Genomic DNA, 20,668 nt, shown 5'->3' with positions numbered 1-20,668 from the left:
ATGAAACTTCCCCAGTTGATTACTTATATTAAGACAAGACTTTTTTGTATTACAAGTTTTCTGAAATTGTATGTTTAAATATGCAAATGAGGCATGATCTACTTAAATATGCACTAATTTGCATATAATTCCAGGACAGAAATCTGAACATTGGATAAAGCCATTTTCAAAATTATAGTTTCATTTTGTTGACATATTAGAGCCAAAGGTTATTACAGGGGGGATTTTGGATATCTCTTTTTATCACTCCATAAATCAGAAAATACTCCATTCAGTCCATTTTTATGGTAAAATTCCATATTTCGCCATGTTTTTAGGAATAAAATGTGATATAAATCAGGGTATGAATGCGATATCAACAAACCCTTCTGTAAATACCTTCAGAACATAGATATGAATAGAACTGGAAGGTTTGGTGTATGTGTGTGCTACTGAAGTGGAGATTTCTGGCTCAGAGTATGAGGAAAAACTCTTAAAACTCATTTTTGGGAAAACGCCTTCAAAGTTCTGTATTGTAAAATGCCATACTTTTTTTTTTAAACAGATATTTACAAACACAATACCTAATCAAACCATTAGTAATAGACAACCTAAACACATGCCTGATAACTGAATAATAATAATAATGATGTTATTGAACTGAACAGAACTACACACAGGCTACAAACAGTGTAGTACAGTGTAGTACCCCCTAATAGGCAAAAAATATTTGAATAGATATCACTATGAAACTTTCCCAATTTGTTATGTACATATAAACTAAGAAAAAATATATTGCAAGTTTTCTGAAATGTATGTTTATATATGCAAATGAGGCACTTCCCCATTAAATATGTGCACATTTATGGATGCAATAAGGCAAAATGATGTAAAATAAACAACTAAATGTGTGTTACTGACGTTTTATTGTCACTAGTTTCATAGAAGACATGTTTAGGAAGCAAAATATAACAAAATCTCAAAATCAACAAAAAAAGTATATTTGACTATTCACCTGCAGTGTCTCGCCTTAAGACTCACCGCTGCCGGACTGAGTACCTTCAGAACCTCAAAAGGACCGATGAACCGGGGGTTAAGCTTCTTGGCCGAGGACCGAAGTGGAAGGTCCCTTGCGGAAAGCCACACCCTCTGCCCAGGGTGGTACGTCGGCGCAGGAACCCGGCGCCGGTCAGCCCCACGACAGGCGCGCTCTGATGACCGGAGCAGCGCGGTCCTGGTGATCTCCCAGACCCGACGGCACCGGTCGAGGTGGTCCTGTACGGAGGGAACTGCCACCTCCGTCTCCTGTGCAGGGAAAAGAGGGGGTTGGTAGCCCAGGGATACCTCAAAGGGTGAGAGGCCGGTGGCGGAACTGACCATGGAGTTGATGGAGTACTCGACCCAGGGAAGGAATCGGCTCCAAGAAGCTGGTCTCTCGGCAGCCACACACCGAAGAGCAGACTCCACACTCTGGTTCATCCTCTCCGTTTGTCCGTTAGTCTGGGGATGATAACCAGAGGAAAGACTGACCGTTGCCCCCAATCCCTTGCAAAAAGCCCGCCATACCTGGGAAGTGAACTGGGGCCCCCGGTCCGAGACGACGTCCTGGGGAAAACCATGGAGGCGAAACACGTGGCGTGTCAGGAGGTCCGCCGTCTCGGCCGCCGAGGGAAGCTTGGGAAGGGCCACGAGGTGAACCCCCTTGCTGAACCGATCCACCACGGTCAGAAGGCACGTGTTCCCCTGGGAGGAGGGAAGACCCGTGACGAAGTCCATCGCCACATGTGACCAAGGACGGCTCGGAATGGGAAGCGGCTGTAATAGCCCGGAGGGTGCCTGGTGGGAGGCCTTGCTGCGGGCGCAGACTGCGCAGGCCAGTACGAACTCCTTGACGTCGTTCCTCATGGTGGGCCACCAGAATCGACGAGCCAGGAAGGAGAACGTGCGATGAACGCCCGGGTGGCAGGCGAACCGGCTGGTATGGCCCCACTGGAGGACCCGGGTCCGGACCGAGTCGGGGACGAAGAGACGATGAACCGGTACATTGCCTGGAGCGCGATGGAAGCGTAGGGCACGCCTTACCACCCCCTCGATGCCCAAGGTCACTACTCCTACCACCCTGGCCTCTGGGAGGATGGGAGTCGGGTCCTCAGTGGTTGGAGCCCCCTTGGAGTGTAACCGGGACAGGGAGTCGGCCTTCGTGTTGCGGGAACCAGGGCGAAACGTCAGCGAGAAGTCGAACCGACTGAGGAAGCTGGCCCATCTTGCCTGCCGGCCATTGAGGCGCTTGGAAGCACGGATGTACGTCAGGTTCTTGTGGTCCGTCCAAATGGTAAATGGCTCCTCGGCCCCCTCTAGCCAATGACGCCACTCCTCCAAGGCAGCCACAACCGCCAGCAGCTCCCGATTGCCGATGTCATAGTCACAAGAGGGGATCTGGTGATAAAAAACTGGAGTCTCTCAACGTGGTTACCAGCAATGGTGAGCAGGACAGGGCAGGTGCGTTGAGTGATGTCAGCCAGGCGGTGTTGGTCCAATGCGAATACCTCCAATGGCCTCACTAGGTCCTCAAGTGGAATGTTGGCCCGGGTAGCAAACTCGAAGTCTAGGAAACTCTCGTCAGCCCCCGAGTCAATGAGTGCCTCCACCGTGGCCCGTTGGTCCGCCCAGGCCAGGGTGACGCTCATCAGACGGCTAGGTGGTGCACGGTTCTGGGAACGAGAAAAACGGCTCACCAGGATCTCCCGGGGTCCCGGTGAGCCTGGTCTTTTGGCCGGGTGGGGCAGTTGACGATACGGTGTCCATCCCGACCGCAGTAGAGGCAAAGGCCGGACCTGAACCTCGCCTCCCGTTCAGCTTGGCTAAGATGAGAACGTCCCAGCTGCATGGGTTCCTCCCCAGGCACCGAACGGGAGGGGAAAGAGCCACCAGTCATGTTGGGAGCAGGGCGACCCGCAGTACCGTCACGAGTACGGGGGGTCCGTAGTACCTCTGGAGGTCCCTGTCGGGTTCTCTCACGTCTTCTCTCCTGGAGGCGTCCGTCGATGCGAATGGCGAGGCTGAACAGGTCCTCGAGGGACTCAGGTTCCTCACGGGTCGCGAGCTGGTCCCTGACTGCGTCGTTGAGCCCCCTCATGAAGGTGATACGAAGTGCTTGATCGTTCCAACCGCTCTCCGTTGCCGCCAGTCTGAACTCCAGCACGTAGTCGGTGACCCCGCCACTGCCCTGCCGGAAGGTACCCAACCGGGCTCCAGGGTCCTGGCCACGCGCTGGGTGGTGGAAAACCCTGCGGAGCTCAGCCACGAAGTCTGGGTAGGAAAAACAGAAATCTGCCCCCATTGCCCAGGAGGCAGTGTGACCCACTGGGCTGCACGGCCTGAGAGCAAGTTAGTCATGTAAGCCACTTGGGCTCCCCTTGAAGTGAATCGACTGGGTTGATGACGAAAAACCAACTCACATTGCATGATGAATGTGGAACAATCCTCGAAGTTACCATCGAACAACCGTGGTTCGGAGAGACGGGGCTCCCGAGGTGCGGGATCGGGAGGCGCGGGGCCTGCCAGGGCTGCGGGTGATGCTCCGGCCGAGGCTCCTGAAGGAAGTGGGGTTACAAGCAAGGTGTTAACGGTTTCACTCAGCGCTTGTAAATGGAGGAGAATATTGGACTGCTGGCTAGCCAGAGAGCCAAGGGACCCCTGAATAGGCAGGACCTGCTCTCGGAGCTCCTGTACAGCAGCCGCAGCCGCATCTAGCTGTAGGCTGTGGTCGTTGGTTAACTCTATCTGGACTGCCAACGCTGTTCTGACCCTCTCTGTGTCGGCTGAGGTCGTCATGGTTGGATCGTAATGTTAGGGTTTGTAACCGACCTCAAACGCAACGGCACAGAGAGAGTTGTTCAGAGTTAGCCAAAGCAAGGGCGTATTTATTTTCAGAGTTACAAGATGGAATGAAGTTGAGCAACCGAACAAACGGGGAATCTGGCATGTGAAGATTGTTGCTGCTCTGCAGATACTCCCAGTAAGTGGTGGTGAGGAATTGGCTTGTGACGTCTGAAGCGGCTCTGCAGATCCTCCCAGCTTTCACTCCCGGTGGAAACGGAGAGAGAGAGAAATCAGAGTTAGCCCAGCGCACAACAGAAGCAGAGAGGTGACTGATCCAGTATATATCCAAGTGACTTGATCTTCGGTGTACCACACACAAGCTAGCAGAGTCCAGAGAAAAAACAATACGGTAATCCAAAGTGTAAATCCAACACAAGAATAGGTGAGAACAGTACAAACAAAAACGGGATCTCTTCGGTGTTTCACAAACACACAAAAAACTGATGATCCAAAAAGAACTGTTTCCAAAAACTCACCAGAGCGCAACGCGTAAAGCGGGCAGATAACGGGGCGCAGCTCCGAACGGGGAACCAGGTTCTCCACAGGGATCTCTTCACGAAAGTCCTGGAGAGCAAAAGACAGGAAACAGCGACGGGGAAGGCAGGCAAATGCAGGAGTAATTCAGAACGATCCAACATCGATAGTAGGGGGATCAGAGTATATAAAGCCACAGGGCGCTGATTACAAGCTGTGACAGCTGCGGGATGAAATTGATACTTGCTCCAGAAGCGTGTGGCGGGGAAAGCACCAATCAACACGGCACCTTACAGGAGCGGAGCGTGTGGCGGGGAATGCAATTAATCAACAAAGTACCTTAAAGGAACGGAGCGTGTGGCGGGGAGCGGACCAAACCTCACAGTGTAGCTTATTGCCAGCGGAAGAGTGCAAGAATGCTTCCGCATTCGTCACCGCACGCCAGTACGGTAATACGCCTTTCCTTTCGCCCCGCTCAGACAAATGCATGTAGTACATTGCAACACAACGCAGCATTTCCGCGTACATTGCAACGAATCACTTGGAGTTTGAAAGTGATATCAGAAGAAACTACTCAACCTCGGCTGTCTTTAACTAGCAGGACGCTAGTGGGCTAGTCGCTAAAATATATATCGTTTTATATATAATTGTACCAACACAGATATTAGGCAGTACACACATTGTCCTGCAATACATGTACAGTGAATGCACAGCTACATTCGCCATATATTTCTATCGCTGCTGCGGTCTACAGTGAAATGCAATATTATTATTATTATTGTAAAGATTATCATTACAATCGCAGCCTGGAGGCAATGTTACAAGTGTACGAGGGTTGTGTGCAAAGAGCACAGCCTCTCAATTTGCACAACGTGCACAAAATAATAATTGTAATGATCTTTACAATAATAATAATATTGCATTTCACTGTAGACCGCAGCAGCGATAGAAATATATGGCGAATGTAGCTGTGCATTCACTGTACATGTATTGCAGGACAATGTGTGTACTGCCTAATATCTGTGTTGGTACAATTATATATAAAACGATATATATTTGAGCGACTAGCCCACTAGCGTGAAGGGGCTCCTTTCCTCAGAGCAGCCCGCTTGTATCACCACGCTCGGCGCTGCTGCGATGGTGCAGGAGGTTGCCTCGCTAGTGGGCTAGTCGCTCAAATATATATATCGTTTTATATATAATTGTACCAACACAGATATTAGGCAGTACACACATTGTCCTGCAATACATGTACAGTGAATGCACAGCTACATTCGCCATATATTTCTATCGCTGCTGCGGTCTACAGTGAAATGCAATATTATTATTATTGTAAAGATCATTACAATTATTATTTTGTGCACGTTGTGCAAATTGAGAGGCTGTGCTCTTTGCACACAACCCTCGTACACTTGTAACATTGCCTCTCCAGGCTGCGATTGTAATGATAATCTTTACAATAATAATAATAATATTGCATTTCACTGTAGACCGCAGCAGCGATAGAAATATATGGCGAATGTAGCTGTGCATTCACTGTACATGTATTGCAGGACAATGTGTGTACTGCCTAATATCTGTGTTGGTACAATTATATATAAAACGATATATATTTTAGCGACTAGCCCACTAGCGTCCTGCTAGTTAAAGACAGCCGAGGTTGAGTAGTTTCTTCTGATATCAATTTCAAACTCCAAGTGATTCGTTGCAATGTACGCGGAAATGCTGCGTTGTGTTGCAATGTACTACATGCATTTGTCTGAGCGGGGCGAAAGGAAAGGCGCATTACCGTACTGGCGTGTGGTGACGAATGCGGAAGCATTCTTGCACTCTTCCGCTGGCAATAAGCTACACGCCTCCCAGACATACCCCACGCGAAGGTAAGGAAAAACTCACTAAAACCTAACAATAGGGAAAAATGCACCACAGGCAGTGTGGAGGAGAGAAACCTTAGAAGGGCCATTCAAGGCATTTATCAAAAGAGCTTTGGTTGGCAGTAGGGATGGGTACCGTTCACATTTGAACCGATACGGTACCGGTACCTGTGAATCGATACCGGTACCCAACGGTACCCTTTTTCGGTACTTTAGTCCCCAAAATCTTTATCTACCTACCTCAGTCGTGAAAAAAATATCCAAACTTCAAATAACTACACTTTCGACCGTTTTCGGCTTGCCATTTCCCCGACTGCTTTGTTGTTGAATCAAGTCAAATCCTAGGTAAGCGTATTGTAGAGGAGCCAAAGCTATATATTTAGGTTATTGTATTATATGAATGTTTATATGTTTATTTTTATAACCTTACATTGAAACGGCATTAGGAATATTGATTGGAATTAGATAAAGTCATTGAACCGTATTATTTGTCATAATGGAACATTCTAGAGCATTCGTGTATCTATATATATTCAACAATTCTCTCTGACGAGCTCATTGTGCATCTTGAAACAGTGCTGAGCAGTACTGAACAGATAGACTAAACAACATAGATTGAAGCCTACATTTCTAGACCAGGGTGCCTTGCCTACCGTTTTGCTGTGGAAATAGCCGGCAAGTTGATTTATGGCTTTCAGGTGAGGAGGAATTTTCATGTGTCGAGTCGGCGGTGATTTTGGAGACTGGGAAAATACAGTTTTCTTACCTTCTAGTAGTGACGTGAATATTTAGGAAAATGGCTTTAGGACCACTTCTGTAAAGAAAGACTTCGCTGTGGAAGAGAAATAAACCATTTGGATATCTTTGTTTTACACCGGAGCGGCTGTGGACCTTATTTTTCTTTATCAACGAACGTACTACTCACAAGTAAGCAACTTTAACCAGTAGAGTGGAACGTCGGCCCTTTTTTTCTCTGTATCTCATGTGAATCGATACTCGGTAGTACCGACGTGTTTCGGTAAGTACCTTTAAAAGTACCGAATTTCGGTACCCATCCCTAGTTGACAGAGAGCGAATGTTGATAAGGCCAACCTTCACACACACTGTATATTTAACAGCGCAATTTTCAGCCATGCAGGTAGGTTTAATCGCAATTAAGTTGGCATGGTTTATCGCACAAGGACGAGCTGGGTAAAGCGGAGCGTAACGAGATATTCTGATTGGATATACCGTTTTAAGGATAGAGATAGAAAGAGAGGAGTGGGGAGCCTGGTGGAGGAGGGACCCAGCATGGTTAGGAAAGGTATAGGGATTGGCAGGCTCCATCGGTTTAGCATGACTAGCAGGCTCGCTAAGAGCCTGCACCCTGGCATGCTTGTGGGGTGGCTGTCAGCCTGAAGCTATAATCTTGTCTATATTGCTAGATAAGAGAGGCGCCTAGCATGTTAGGATGCACGCCGTCCTTTCTCAGCAAGCCAGGGCGCCCCCAGAAAGAGGACCAGTTATCCACGAACCCTAAGCCCTGTTCTTTACAGTATTTTTCCAGCCATCGGTGTAGAGAAGCTGTCCTACTCATGAACTCATCATCATGCCGGTTTACAGGCAGGGGGCCAGAGAAGATTACTCGACTCATCTTTCTGGCGAGGTCAGAAAGTCTAACTATGTTGATCTTTGTGACCTCAGATACTTTCATCCTACAGTCATTATTTCCGACGTGTATAACAATATGGTCAAATTTATCTTCAGTGGGTGCAAGATGTGGGTTAACTTTTCCCTTGACTATGCTATTCGCCAGAAATTTCAGGTTGGCTTCAATGTCGGTAGCTCTGGCTCCCCCAAAACATTTGATCTCGGCTGGCTTGTCTAGCTTAATATGCCGGGTGATGGAGTCGCCAACAGTGTTGGGCAAGTTTTAAAAAGTAACTAGTTACAGTTACTAGTTACTTCTTCCAAAAAGTAACTACATTACTTACTCAGTTACAAATTATATTAATTATTATTGCGTTACTTTCAATATTTCTTTTTTTTTACATAAACAACATACACAAATCTAAACTATTTTAATGTTGCTGTGGGACAAAGTGAGACTAGCCTCCAATCAAATGCCATGTATGTAGATATTATAATTACTATGTTTATATAGTGGATCATACAAATACAATAGATGTTTTGGAACTTTTGATATGTATTGCCCCTCAACAGGCCACAACTGGGCAACATTAAATTATGCTTGTTAAGCACTATACCAAAAATAAATAACAAATATATACTGATTGATTGAACATTTTAATTAACAGATTGCAGAATGGGTACAATACAGTACGGCTCAATACACACAATTGTTAAGGGGATGCAGATCAGAGAAAGACTTTCGTCTTGTTTACATCAGGGTCCCCCATTTTCAACAATATTTTTCAGTCACGGCACCCTTCATGTGTTTATAGGTCTCACCCTCTGGCCTCTGAAGTTGCTAATGTCTTTTTTATTTGGGCCTCACAGGGTTAAAAGTACCCTGTGAGACCCACGGTTGCAAAATTACAAAATCACTTTTAGCCATTTAAAAAAAGAATGTTTATTTTAAAAATGTTAAGCACATGTATAGTCAATTGGTCCTGTTGTTCAGCCTCACAATGCTATTTGATAGTAAATGTGTTTATATGTCCCACCCTCTGGCCTCTGAAGTTGCTAATGTCTTTTTAATTTGGGCCTCACAGGGTTAACCTCTTAAGCCCGAGATATACAGTAAAAGTGTATATTTTCAGTATTACGTTTGTTTACCAATTATTTTAACTGTTATTAGTGAAATATAAGATTATAGAAATCTCAGGGCATTGAGTCGGAAACCGGCGCATATTGACAGGAGGAAGTGGCACAGCCAAAAGTGAGTGTAGTCTTTTGAAGGAAGAGACTCAGGGCTTTAGAATTTCGAAAAACTACCCTACCCAGCTCACACCAGCCCCTGTCAATCATCTGACTTCTGGATTAACTTTTTTATTTCTCTTATTTTTTGGGATTATCTCTCACAAACCTGAACGTTATTGCCATAAAACAGAACGCAGTTAGTTTCTCTACCTTTCTGTTAACGTCTTGCAAAAAACGGTGTTGCAATACGATGAAAAATGGTGGAGAAATTTACATTATAAAAAAGATGGCAGAATTCAGTACTGTATCTACAAAACCTTCTGTTTAATCATCTTCCCTTTATTCATTTGCTTAGATTTTTCAGGTCTGGTCAATTTTAGCATGATGTTATTCACAGTCAAAGATAATTTATTTTTTAAATAGAACTGATATTCTCCTTTGGTTCATTACAATTTACTCAAGCCTAGTAACAGACACACTATTTCTGACACTGATCCATATATGTCCCTAGATTCAGATTCTACGTCCTTGTGGAATGAGTGACATAAAAAAAAAGAAATTATAATTTCTATTATTATTTTTTGGATGGAAGAGCCGCACATTGATGGGCAAAGAGCCGCATGCGGCTTGCGAGCCGCGGGTTGGCCACTCCTGATCTAAACTAATCTAATCATGACATACAGATATATATCTCTGCGCACCAGACTATTAAACCAGGAAGTGCAGCACTATGTTGAGCCTGTCAGCAGTAGCCTCCACTACTGTATAGTGCCCTGCGCTGCAACACAACAAGAGTGAACAAAAAACACTCATGGACCCGCGGTCTCACGCTGACTGCTCGCTTGTGTTGTTCCGTTGGATTAGTTTTGGATTATTTGGGCTCAAAACGTACACTACACGGACCCGCTGTCTCACGCTGACTGAGTCGCTCGTGTTGTGGCTGTGTGTCAGACTCTGGAGGCACCCGCCCACCTCTACCTCTGATTGGCTTACCATAACATTTTACTCAACCTCAGCCAATTGTCAGCATGTTTGTGCTTGTCTCGTGCACTGCCCACTAAACAAGGAAGAACAGATGCCTCTCAGCACAGATATCTGTCTGATGAAAGAAACAGGTTCATTCATAGTAACGCGCCGAATTTTTTTGCAGTAACGGTAACAGCGTTATTAAGATTGGAAGAGTAATCCGTTAGATTACTCGTTACTGAAAAAACTAACGCCGTTAGTAACGCCGTTACTTATAGCGCCGTTATTCCCATCACTGGTCGCCAATCACAAGGACAGGAAGACAGGGTTTCAGTGGAGGCCGCTGCGTGCTGGGACCGGAACCCGCAACACGTGTAAGATCATGTTGCGGAGCAAGTGTTGTTGAGGCCGAGACCGAGCGCTTACACTGCCACTCCGTATTGGGCGCAAAGACCATGTCCTGAGCACTATGTCTGGGACTCTCCAGACTAGAAGACCTCGCTTGAGGCTCCTTAGAAAAGCCTGAAGTGTCCGAGACGTCTAAAGCTGACTGTTTTCCTGACTCAAGTTCAAGGACACGACTCTCTAACCGAGTTAACCTTTCTAGGAGAGAGGGACAGACAGAACACAGAGCCATGCTTACACCAGGTGGCGGTGGTAGACCAGGAAAAAATTAAAATAAGAATGTGTATGAAGCCAATTGAAGGTTTAGCTAAAGAGCTAAAACCAGTAGGTCGAGCTAGCCGGGTAAGCCTGGAAGCTAGCGGACTAGGATAGTATAGTTGACAAGCTAACAAGGCAAGACCAGAAAATGCAGATACAAAAGAGTGGCCTGCTGGAGGAGGGCAAGTAAGAGGCAGTAGATACTCAAATGCACTCAGTTGCCTCCTCGGAGAACTCCAGCAGGAAAACTCCAGCAGGAAAACTCCAAGTCTTTGTCTGTCTTAGTCGGTCGCCGGCGCTTTGCTGGCGCTTGGATAAACGACACTTAAATCCCTAATGAATATTGTCCCACACCTGTAGGGGGCTGGTCTCTGACTGATTGTACTAATTAGCACAGGCTGCTCAAGTCAATCCCTGTGGGGTGAACTGAGCTGATTGATTCAGGCTACGTTTAGACGAGCGTTTTGGGATGGAATTCTCCGTGCAGACGAGGCTGTAACGACAGAGCCCCGCTGTCACACGATTGGCGCATATGTCACATGACGTGCTGTGAAGACCCGCCCTACTCTGCCTCTGATTCGCAGACTGTGGATGGGGAATGTGATTGGACCAAAGCAGAGTCACTCACAGACAGATGGGTCCAGTCACGCCGCGGGACAGATTCTTGTGTATTTAACCCTTTCACTGCCACACGACAGCCGGTTGTGTGATAGTAAAGGGTTAACCTTCTGTCGTGTGGCAGTGAAAGGGTTAAAAGTACTGCCAATGTAGCCTTCAGGTGATCGCCATGGATAGAATCAGACATGCTTTGTTTACGCTTCTAGGCTACTGGCGGCGCTGGCGCATGCCTGTGATGTAAGCAGTACGCGCGACCAGAGCCGTGACAACCCTTTCGTCATCGTTTTATGCGGTTTGACAGTTTAGATGAGAGCGCAAAGGTTTACCGTTTCTAGGAATTCCACCCTGGAAGGTAGTCTCACTTTTTTGCGGTTTCACCCCGTAAAAACGCCGTTTCCGTATAAACGAAAGGCACATCCGAAAAAATATTTTTGCGGATTCACCTGCTAGCGTTTCCGTCTAAACGGGGCCTCAGAGAGAACAAACAACCACCAAAAATTATACACAATGGGTACTGACTTACTTTACTCAGCTAGATCACAGTGTAGTCAGCTCGGCTTTAGTGCAAAGTGAGCTACAGGCAGGAGTATTTAACACAGGCCTTGCCTCTGACTGATTGGACTAATTAGCACAGGCTGCTCAAGTCAATCCCTATGGGGTGAACTGAGCTGATTGATTCAGAGAGAACAAACAACCACCAAAAATTATACACAATGGGTACTGACTTACTTTACTCAGCTAGATCACAGTGTAGTCAGCTCGGCTTTAGTGCAAAGTGAGCTACAGGCAGGAGTATTTAACACAGGCCTTGCCTCTGACTGATTGGACTAATTAGCACAGGCTGCTCAAGTCAATCCATATGGGGTGAACTGAGCTGATTGATTCAGAGAGAACAAACAACCACCAAAAATTATACACAATGGGTACTGACTTACTTTACTCAGCTAGATCACAGTGTAGTCAGCTCGGCTTTAGTGCAAAGTGAGCTACAGGCAGGAGTATTTAACACAGGCCTTGCCTCTGACTGATTGGACTAATTAGCACAGGCTGCTCAAGTCAATCCATATGGGGTGAACTGAGCTGATTGATTCAGAGAGAACAAACAACCACCAAAAATAATACACAATGGGTACTGACTTACTTTACTCAGCTAGATCACAGTGTAGTCAGCTCGGCTTTAGTGCAAAGTGAGCTACAGGCAGGAGTATTTAACACAGGCCTTGCCTCTGACTGATTGGACTAATTAGCACAGGCTGCTCAAGTCAATCCCTATGGGGTGAACTGAGCTGATTGATTCAGAGAGAACAAACAACCACCAAAAATAATACACAATGGGTACTGACTTACTTTACTCAGCTGCTAGATCACAGTGTAGTCAACTCGGCTTTAGTGTGTGAAATGCTGTCTTTAGTCGAGGCCGGCCCTAGTGTGTGAAATGCTGTCTTTAGTCGAGGCCGGCCCTAGTCTGTGTAATGCTGTCTTTAGTCGAGGCCGGCCCTAGTGTGTGTAATGCTGTCTTTAGTCGAGGCCGGCCCTAGTGTGTGTAATGCTGTCTTTAGTCGAGGCCAGCCCTAGTGTGTGTAATGCAAGAAGCATTGTTATTTTATTTATTTTTTATTATCAATCGATATTGATTATTAAAATATATCGCGATAATTATCGTCATCGTTTTATCGCCCTAGGCCAGCCCTAGTGTGTGAAATGCTGTCTTTAGTCGAGGCCGGCCCTAGTGTGTGTAATGCTGTCTTTAGTCGAGGCCGGCCCTAGTGTGTGTAATGCTGTCTTTAGTCGAGGCCGGCCCTAGTGTGTGTAATGCTGTCTTTAGTCGAGGCCGGCCCTAGTCTGTGTAATGCTGTCTTTAGTCGAGGCCGGCCCTAGTGTGTGTAATGCTATCTTTAGTCGAGGCCGGCCCTAGTGTGTGAAATGCTGTCTTTAGTCGAGGCCGGCCCTAGTGTGTGTAATGCTGTCTTTAGTCGAGGCCGGCCCTAGTGTGTGTAATGCTATCTTTAGTCGAGGCCGGCCCTAGCAGGGCTCTACAGTGCGACCATATTGCTCGCATATGCCCCTAGAAATATGTGTGTGCGAACCGGGAAAATCAATTACTCGCACGGTGTGCGAGTGAAGATTACAGCCTCAGTCGTGCTTTTTTTTCTCCACTGATAAATCGTTAAAAAACTACAAGTCCCACATTGCACTCAAGCCAACGGTCCAATCACAGTAGAGTGACGTGACTGGTTTCAAGGGAAATAAAGGAAATGACCAATCGGAAGCTCTCATTTTGCTTGTTTACTTCCTGAAAGTCCGCCATTGCGCTATGCGAGGCTTTTCCGAGACAGTAACTTATTCTAGTCTTACCAATAGCAATAGATTATAGAACACCTAGATTTATTGATAGCAATAGTAATATAACGTTAATGCAACAAAACGAATGCCTTGCTTTGTTAATCATAACGTTGATGCAGTAGCGTATGTCATTGTGTTATCAACAGCAGAGGTGGGCAATACAGTCCAGCTGCAGCGCCGGAGTGCAAGCGGTGTGACGTAATTGGCAGAATCGACTGTCAATCAATGGTCTACCTGACACGCAAACTCATAAACAATGTTTCTGTACTGGAGGTGTACAGTATTTCAATAGGCAACCCTGAAAGGATAATTTTTCTAGAAGAGCAACACTAGCCAGAACATAGGCATTGTATGCATAAAATGGGCAAAAGCTAAAGTTAAGTGACTGTTACTTTTGTAGCAGTAGTTTGATTTGATAGTTTATTTGATAGGGAAAGCACATGTTAATGAACATCGAGTACAAAATACAAAATGTAAACATGCAGGGTTGTAACAAGAGCTAATTTACACCAGGAGACAGCAAAACTCCTTCAATAAATAAATAGCCTGCTTAGAGTAAAAGCATTGTGACAATCAATGATAAAAACAACAATAAAAACAAGAAACAAGTTACATAAACTAAATCAGATAAAAAATGATCACAGTTCTGGTTTGCCTTAAGATGCAGTTTAAGATGAGTCTTGAACATGGAGTATGTGGGGCACTCTCTTCTTCTTTTTTTATTATTATTTTTTAGCATTTTTACATCTTTATTGGTCACGCAGGACCGACAGAGGAGAGGGCGAGCGGGAGGAGAGGTGGGGGAGACATGCGACAAATAACGATGGGAGCTGGGATCGAACCCGGGTCGGCCGCGTAGGTGCGCGAGGCACTATGGTATGCGCCACGAGGGCGCCCCTATGGGGCACTCTCTAATCACAACTGGTAGGCTATTCCAGTAGTTACCACCTTTAACAGAGAACACAGTTTTAGCAAAGGTAGTATACCGAAAGGGCACCTTACAGTCCCCTCTACTGATGGCCCTGGTGGTAATGCCAGTGTCTCCTTTTTGTTCAATGTCACTGCCTTTTTTATTAGGCCTAGTTGTTGGCTACAACTTTGCCACAGTAGGCATTAATCACTTAATAGTTCAAATGTCTGTGTCCCATTCCCGTTTGCACACGCAGATGATACACACACACGCACACAGTGGGCCAGTGACTTTGGTGGTATGTGCTATTGCACAGATGTGTGTCCCGTTTCCGTTTGCACACGCACAGTACAAATATACATTTACAGTATTAAATTTTTTTTTACAAAAAATATATTTTGTGTGCTCCTAAATTTCTTTGTGTGCTCCTAAATTTTTTCATCCTTGGGAAAAAGGTTAGCGTAGAGCCCTGCCTAGTGTGTGTAATGCTGTCTTTAGTCGAGGCCAGCCCTAGTGTGTGTAATGCAAGAAGCATTGTTATTTTATGAGCTCCAGGAATCTATTTTTGGTGGGCCTGTTTGATACTGTGGTGGGGCCACCACAAGTAAGTCTGCATGGGAAATACTATATATAACCACTTTTAGGAGGAGACACACTGGTATATAACCACGCTGTCTTCTAGCAGCAGAAACACTGGTATATAACCACGCTGTCTTCTAGCAGGAGACACACTGGTATATAACCACTTTTAGGAGGAGACACACTGGTATATAACCACTTCTAGCAGGAGAAACACTGGTATATAACCACTCTGTCTTCTAGCAGGAGAAACACTGGTATATAACCACTTCTAGCAGGAGAAACACTGGTATATAACCACTCTGTCTTCTAGCAGGAGAAACACTGGTATATAACCACTCTGTCTTCTAGCAGGAGAAACACTGGTATATAACCACTTCTAGCAGGAGAAACACTGGTATATAACCACGCTGTCTTCTAGCAGGAGAAACACTGGTATATAACCACTTCTAGCAGGAGAAACACTGGTATATAACCACGCTGTCTTCTAGCAGGAGAAACACTGGTATATAACCACTTCTAGCAGGAGAAACACTGGTATATAACCACGCTGTCTTCTAGCAGGAGAAACACTGGTATATAACCACTTCTAGCAGGAGAAACACTGGTATATAACCACGCTGTCTTCTAGCAGGAGAAACACTGGTATATAATAACCACGCTGTCTTCTAGCAGGAGAAACACTGGTATATAATAACCACTCTGTCTTCTAGGAGGAGACACACTGGTATATAACCACGCTGTCTTCTAGCAGGAGAAACACTGGTATATAATAACCACGCTGTCTTCTAGCAGGAGAAACACTGGTATATAATAACCACGCTGTCTTCTAGGAGGAGAAACACTGGTATATAACCACGCTGTCTTCTAGCAGGAGACACACTGGTATATAACCACGCTGTCTTCTAGCAGGAGAAACACTGGTATATAACCATGCTGTCTTCTAGCAGGAGAGAGAAACACTGGTATATAATAACCACTCTGTCTTCTAGCAGCAGAAACACTGGTATATAACCACTCTGTCTTCTAGCAGGAGAAACACTGGTATATAATAACCACGCTGTCTTCTAGGAGGAGACACACTGGTATATAACCACGCTGTCTTCTAGCAGCAGAAACACTGGTATATAACCACTTCTAGCAGGAGAAACACTGGTATATAACCACTTCTAGCAGGAGAAACACTGGTATAATATAACCACTCTGTCTTCTAGCAGGAGAGAGAAACACTGGTATATAACCACTCTGTCTTCTAGGAGGAGACACACTGGTATATAACCACGCTGTCTTCTAGGAGGAGAAACACTGGTATATAACCACTCTCTCTTCTAGCAGGAGACACACTGGTATAATATAACCACTCTGTCTTCTAGCAGGAGAGAGAAACACTGGTATATAACCACTCTCTCTTCTAGCAGGAGACACACTGGTATAATATAACCACTCTGTCTTCTAGCAGGAGAGAGAAACACTGGTGTACAACCACGATCCATGTATAAAGTCAGCACATCTGAAATACCTTGTTCTTCCTGGCCCAACGCTATTTAAGTCAGATGTCTATCTTCTACAATGTTGCATACGGGCAATTGATTGTCCTCATGTGTATACCGCCCCCTAGAGGCTCTGGTCTGTTCTGTAATGAGGTTACTGACTGTCCCCATGTGTATACCGCCCCCTAGAGGCTCTGGTCTGTTCTGTAATGAGGTTACTGACTGTCCCCATGTGTATACCGCCACCTAGAGGCTCTGGTCTGTTCTGTAATGAGGTTACTGATTGTCCTCATGTGTATACCGCCCCCTAGAGGCTCTGGTCTGTTCTGTAATGAGGTTACTGATTGTCCTCATGTGTATACCGCCACCTAGAGGCTCTGGTCTGTTCTGTAATGAGGTTACTGATTGTCCTCATGTGTATACCGCCCCCTAGAGGCTCTGGTCTGTTCTGTAATGAGGTTACTGACTGTCCCCATGTGTATACCGCCCCCTAGAGGTTCTGATCTGTTCTGTAATGAGGTTACTGACTGTCCCCATGTGTATACCGCCCCCTAGAGGTTCTGATCTGTTCTGTAATGAGGTTACTGACTGTCCCCATGTGTATACCGCCCCCTAGATGTTCTGATCTGTTCTGTAATGAGGTTACTGCTCCCCATCACTATTTCCGCCAAGTGGCAGTAATGTGTAACGTTCACCATTAAAATCTCAGATGAGGACTGTACTGTACTGTGTAGACAGGAAGTGCTCACTCTAGCTCTAATCTCTTTGCCACTCTCTGCCAGGAGGAAGAGGAAGGGAAAAGGGGCCAAGGGGAGGGCCAAATCTGGTGGCCGTGGCAACCAGAAGGTTTCTAAACTACAGAGTAAAGCTCCTCAACCCAGTCCCACCCTGTGTTCAACGATGAAACTGCCAATCACAGAGGACAGCCAATCGGAAAGAGCAGAGTCAATACTTGATGAGCCTGATGAAAAGCCCACTTCGACTAATGAGAGAACAGAGGAGGCGCCATCTCGGGAAAGCAATACAGGTTTGACTTTGAAAGGCAACTAGAAAGATTGAAATGATTGATCATATCTGATGGTTTTAGCACGTTATGAGTACCATTATTTTGTACTTTCTTGTGTTTTCATTGACTTTTTGATTCTCTCAACAGAAATAAAACAAGAGTCCTTACCCGACACCGCAAGCCAGCCGGGCACATCCGTATGTAACCACTCTTCAGAGGAGGCGGAGTCAGAGACACATCCCGACCAATCGAATGACCCTTCATCTAGATACCCTCCCCTACTAAGGGAGTTGGAGACGGAGCTTCTCCAATCAGGGAAACTGAAATTGACAGGTGGGAATCCTGTGGTTGTGTCTTTCCTCCTCATCTGCCCCACCCCCCCACACCCTCCGCATGGAAAGCAACGCAATACAATGCAGTGCAAAACACAAAACGACGTAACGCAACTCAAAATACTATATGTATGCTATTTGGTGACCACCTTTATCCAAAATGCCTCTGAGTACCCTAAGTTCATACCTTTTTGTTCTGGTTCCAGGGCGAAGTGAACCCTATAACTCTGCTGTTGTTACTACCAGGCTTCATAGGACGGAACCATTAACCTGCTGTATCACGCTTCCATCCACAGGTACAGTGGACAGGCTGGGGCGAGCTCTGGTCGTCACGGAGACGGAAGCTCCAGAGGAGGGTTACCACGAGGACGAGTGGGCCCGTGTCCTGGCCTGCTACCACAGAATCACTCGGTAAAGTCTGGCGCCGGTAAAGAATTGGGCCGAATCACAGAGGCGATCCCGATTTCAGGCCAGTCGGAACCGACTATCTGCTTGATTATCCTGTAGTCCGAGGTTTTGACAGATTAAATTGGAAGCCTAATGATCTGCTCGCAAACATGTTTAACTCATTGACTGCCACGCTGTTTTCCCAAGTTTACTCCCTGGCGCCAGCGTTTCAGACCGTTTTGACGATGTTTGTAGATCCATCGTATATTCTATATTATAGCTATGGAGACATACTATGGCTCTTTTGTGAAGCATGCACAGTTCGTGCTTGTTGCTCGCACTTATACATTTCCAGGTCAAAGGGCTCATGTTGATACATATTATTCTTCTATTCACAAAACCACCATGGGTAATCTTACCTGCTTCTCGACATGGCATCCATTCCGGCTCATCTGGGTCTGACTCGGTAATCTTGCTGTCTATCGCTGAACATTTCAGTGAAATATTCAGGCTCTGGACGTGCTCTCTTGTGACTACTGCGGCGCGGTGAGACGCTCTGAACAGATAACATAAAATCCTTGGCTTTAGTATTTTTTTGATTTACCAGAAATGCGGACTCCAACGTAGTCTGGTGAAAACGCACCTTCTGGATGGTCTTCACCTGGTTTTTCCTCTTCATGATAATCTCCAATCGTTCACTAGTACACACCGATCACTATTGCCACCTCTCTCACAAACAGTTTGCTCAGCTGAGTTCATGGGGGACAGGACCAACTGGCCCAGATGTACTCAAAAGGTAGGCGAGCAGCTTCTCACACGCAACGCCAGGATATGGAGAGAAAACGCCAAATCACGCGTTTTCTCCCTTTTCTCTCGATGCACAACTTTCAGAAAATGATTAGAAATATTTCTGGGCGTCCAAACGGAGAGACAGGGAAGTACTGCAGGTAGATGGCGAACACAATGACGGTGTCCGTCACGGTGGCCTTTTTTCTGCACCTAAAAACTAATTCGACCCGCATGTGGAGGTGTTCAACGCCAAAGCCGTAGGGCTTTGGCGTTGAACACCTCCACATGCGGGTCGAATTAGTTTTTAGGTGCAGAAAAAAGGCCACCATGACGGACAAGATTCTAAGTTCAGAGAGTCGGGACCCGAGCATAATCTTCACGTGTGTGGTGTTCAGTGTGGGCAAAAACGTCTTAATGTAAGGCGGTCAGGTGGCGTAGTGGAGATTGCGCTCGTCACCAACGCTGGAGACGCTGGGTTCGAGCCCAGCTCTCAGCGTTGCTACCAGCTTGGCTGGCCGTTCATCCTAATACAATTGGCAGTATTAGGGGGTGGGAAAGCTGGCGGGTGGGAATCTGGCGTTGTGGACAGCGACGCCTACAGGTCAGGTCTCGGCGCTTGCTAAGCGGGGCAGGACTTGGTGGAGATAGCGTGCCCTCCCACGCGTTACACTCCACCAATGAGAGTCCTCGCTGCCAAGTGGAAAGAGCGTCACTGGCTTGACGGCGCACGTCTCGGAGGAAGCGTGCGTTCGACATCAGGACACCCTTGTACCGACTCGTAGGAGAACATACGAACAACACCAGGTAGGGGAGGGGGGGAATTGGCACTACGACTAAATTGGGACGGGGAGAAAATCAGAGAAAAATAGGAGAAAGAGAAGGTTAAAAAAAAAAAAACATCTTAATGTGTGAATGAAAGACAAACAAATGTGTGAAATATGACGTTATGTGTTCACCACCATTTGAATATCGGTTAGGATTTGTAATATCTTCTAGTAGCCACACGTAAGCTTCACCCCTGAGCTGCCAGCCCACTCTGCCCAGTAGGGCTGGGCGATATGACGATATTATATAAATATCGGGTACAGTTCATTAACGATACACTTTTTCAACGTATCGTGGATATCGTGATGTTTTGCCCAAGAGGATTGTGTCGCGTCAATCTGTCCACACGTTACTCGTTCATATCTCAGCCCGTGCTGAGATATGCCCATTCCGCGGTCTGTTAATAAAGTTTTCAATCAGACAGATGTATGGAAAGGCTTTTATTATAACATTCGTTGTAGTAAAATCATTATGCCTCATTTAGTCATCCTGTGGAGCACTGGTCTCCTACTCGACGGCCGCGGGGAGCTAACGTTAGTAGCTTTGTTGATGTTCAGCACACAGGACATTCAGGAAGTCAAAAACTAATAGCGCTTGCCGATTGGTGCTAAGAACAGCAGGGCGGGTGCAAGCGGTGTGACGTCATTGGCAGACTCGACTGTCAATCAAAATGATTATGTTTCCGTCAG

At 46.1% G+C, this 20,668-nt stretch overlaps 1 protein-coding gene across 1 annotated transcript in view; it reads left to right on the top strand.

The window, feature by feature from the left end:
- Positions 1-20,668, top strand: part of arhgef40 (Rho guanine nucleotide exchange factor (GEF) 40) — a gene marked incomplete at its 5' end in the record, with an annotated part of 150,210 nt that overhangs the window by 55,873 nt on the left and 73,669 nt on the right. The window contains 3 exon segments of the mRNA XM_084327787.1: positions 17,423-17,667; positions 17,794-17,979; positions 18,275-18,389. Of these exon segments, the coding sequence (XP_084183913.1) occupies positions 17,423-17,667; positions 17,794-17,979; positions 18,275-18,389 (546 nt within the window).

This window comes from Notolepis coatsorum (assembly GCF_963971535.1).
Source record: "Notolepis coatsorum genome assembly, chromosome: 13".
Classification (NCBI taxonomy): Eukaryota; Metazoa; Chordata; class Actinopteri; order Aulopiformes; family Paralepididae; genus Notolepis; species Notolepis coatsorum.
The sequence above is the reverse complement of the archived record's forward strand: the minus strand, read 5'-3'. Positions and strand labels throughout refer to the sequence as shown.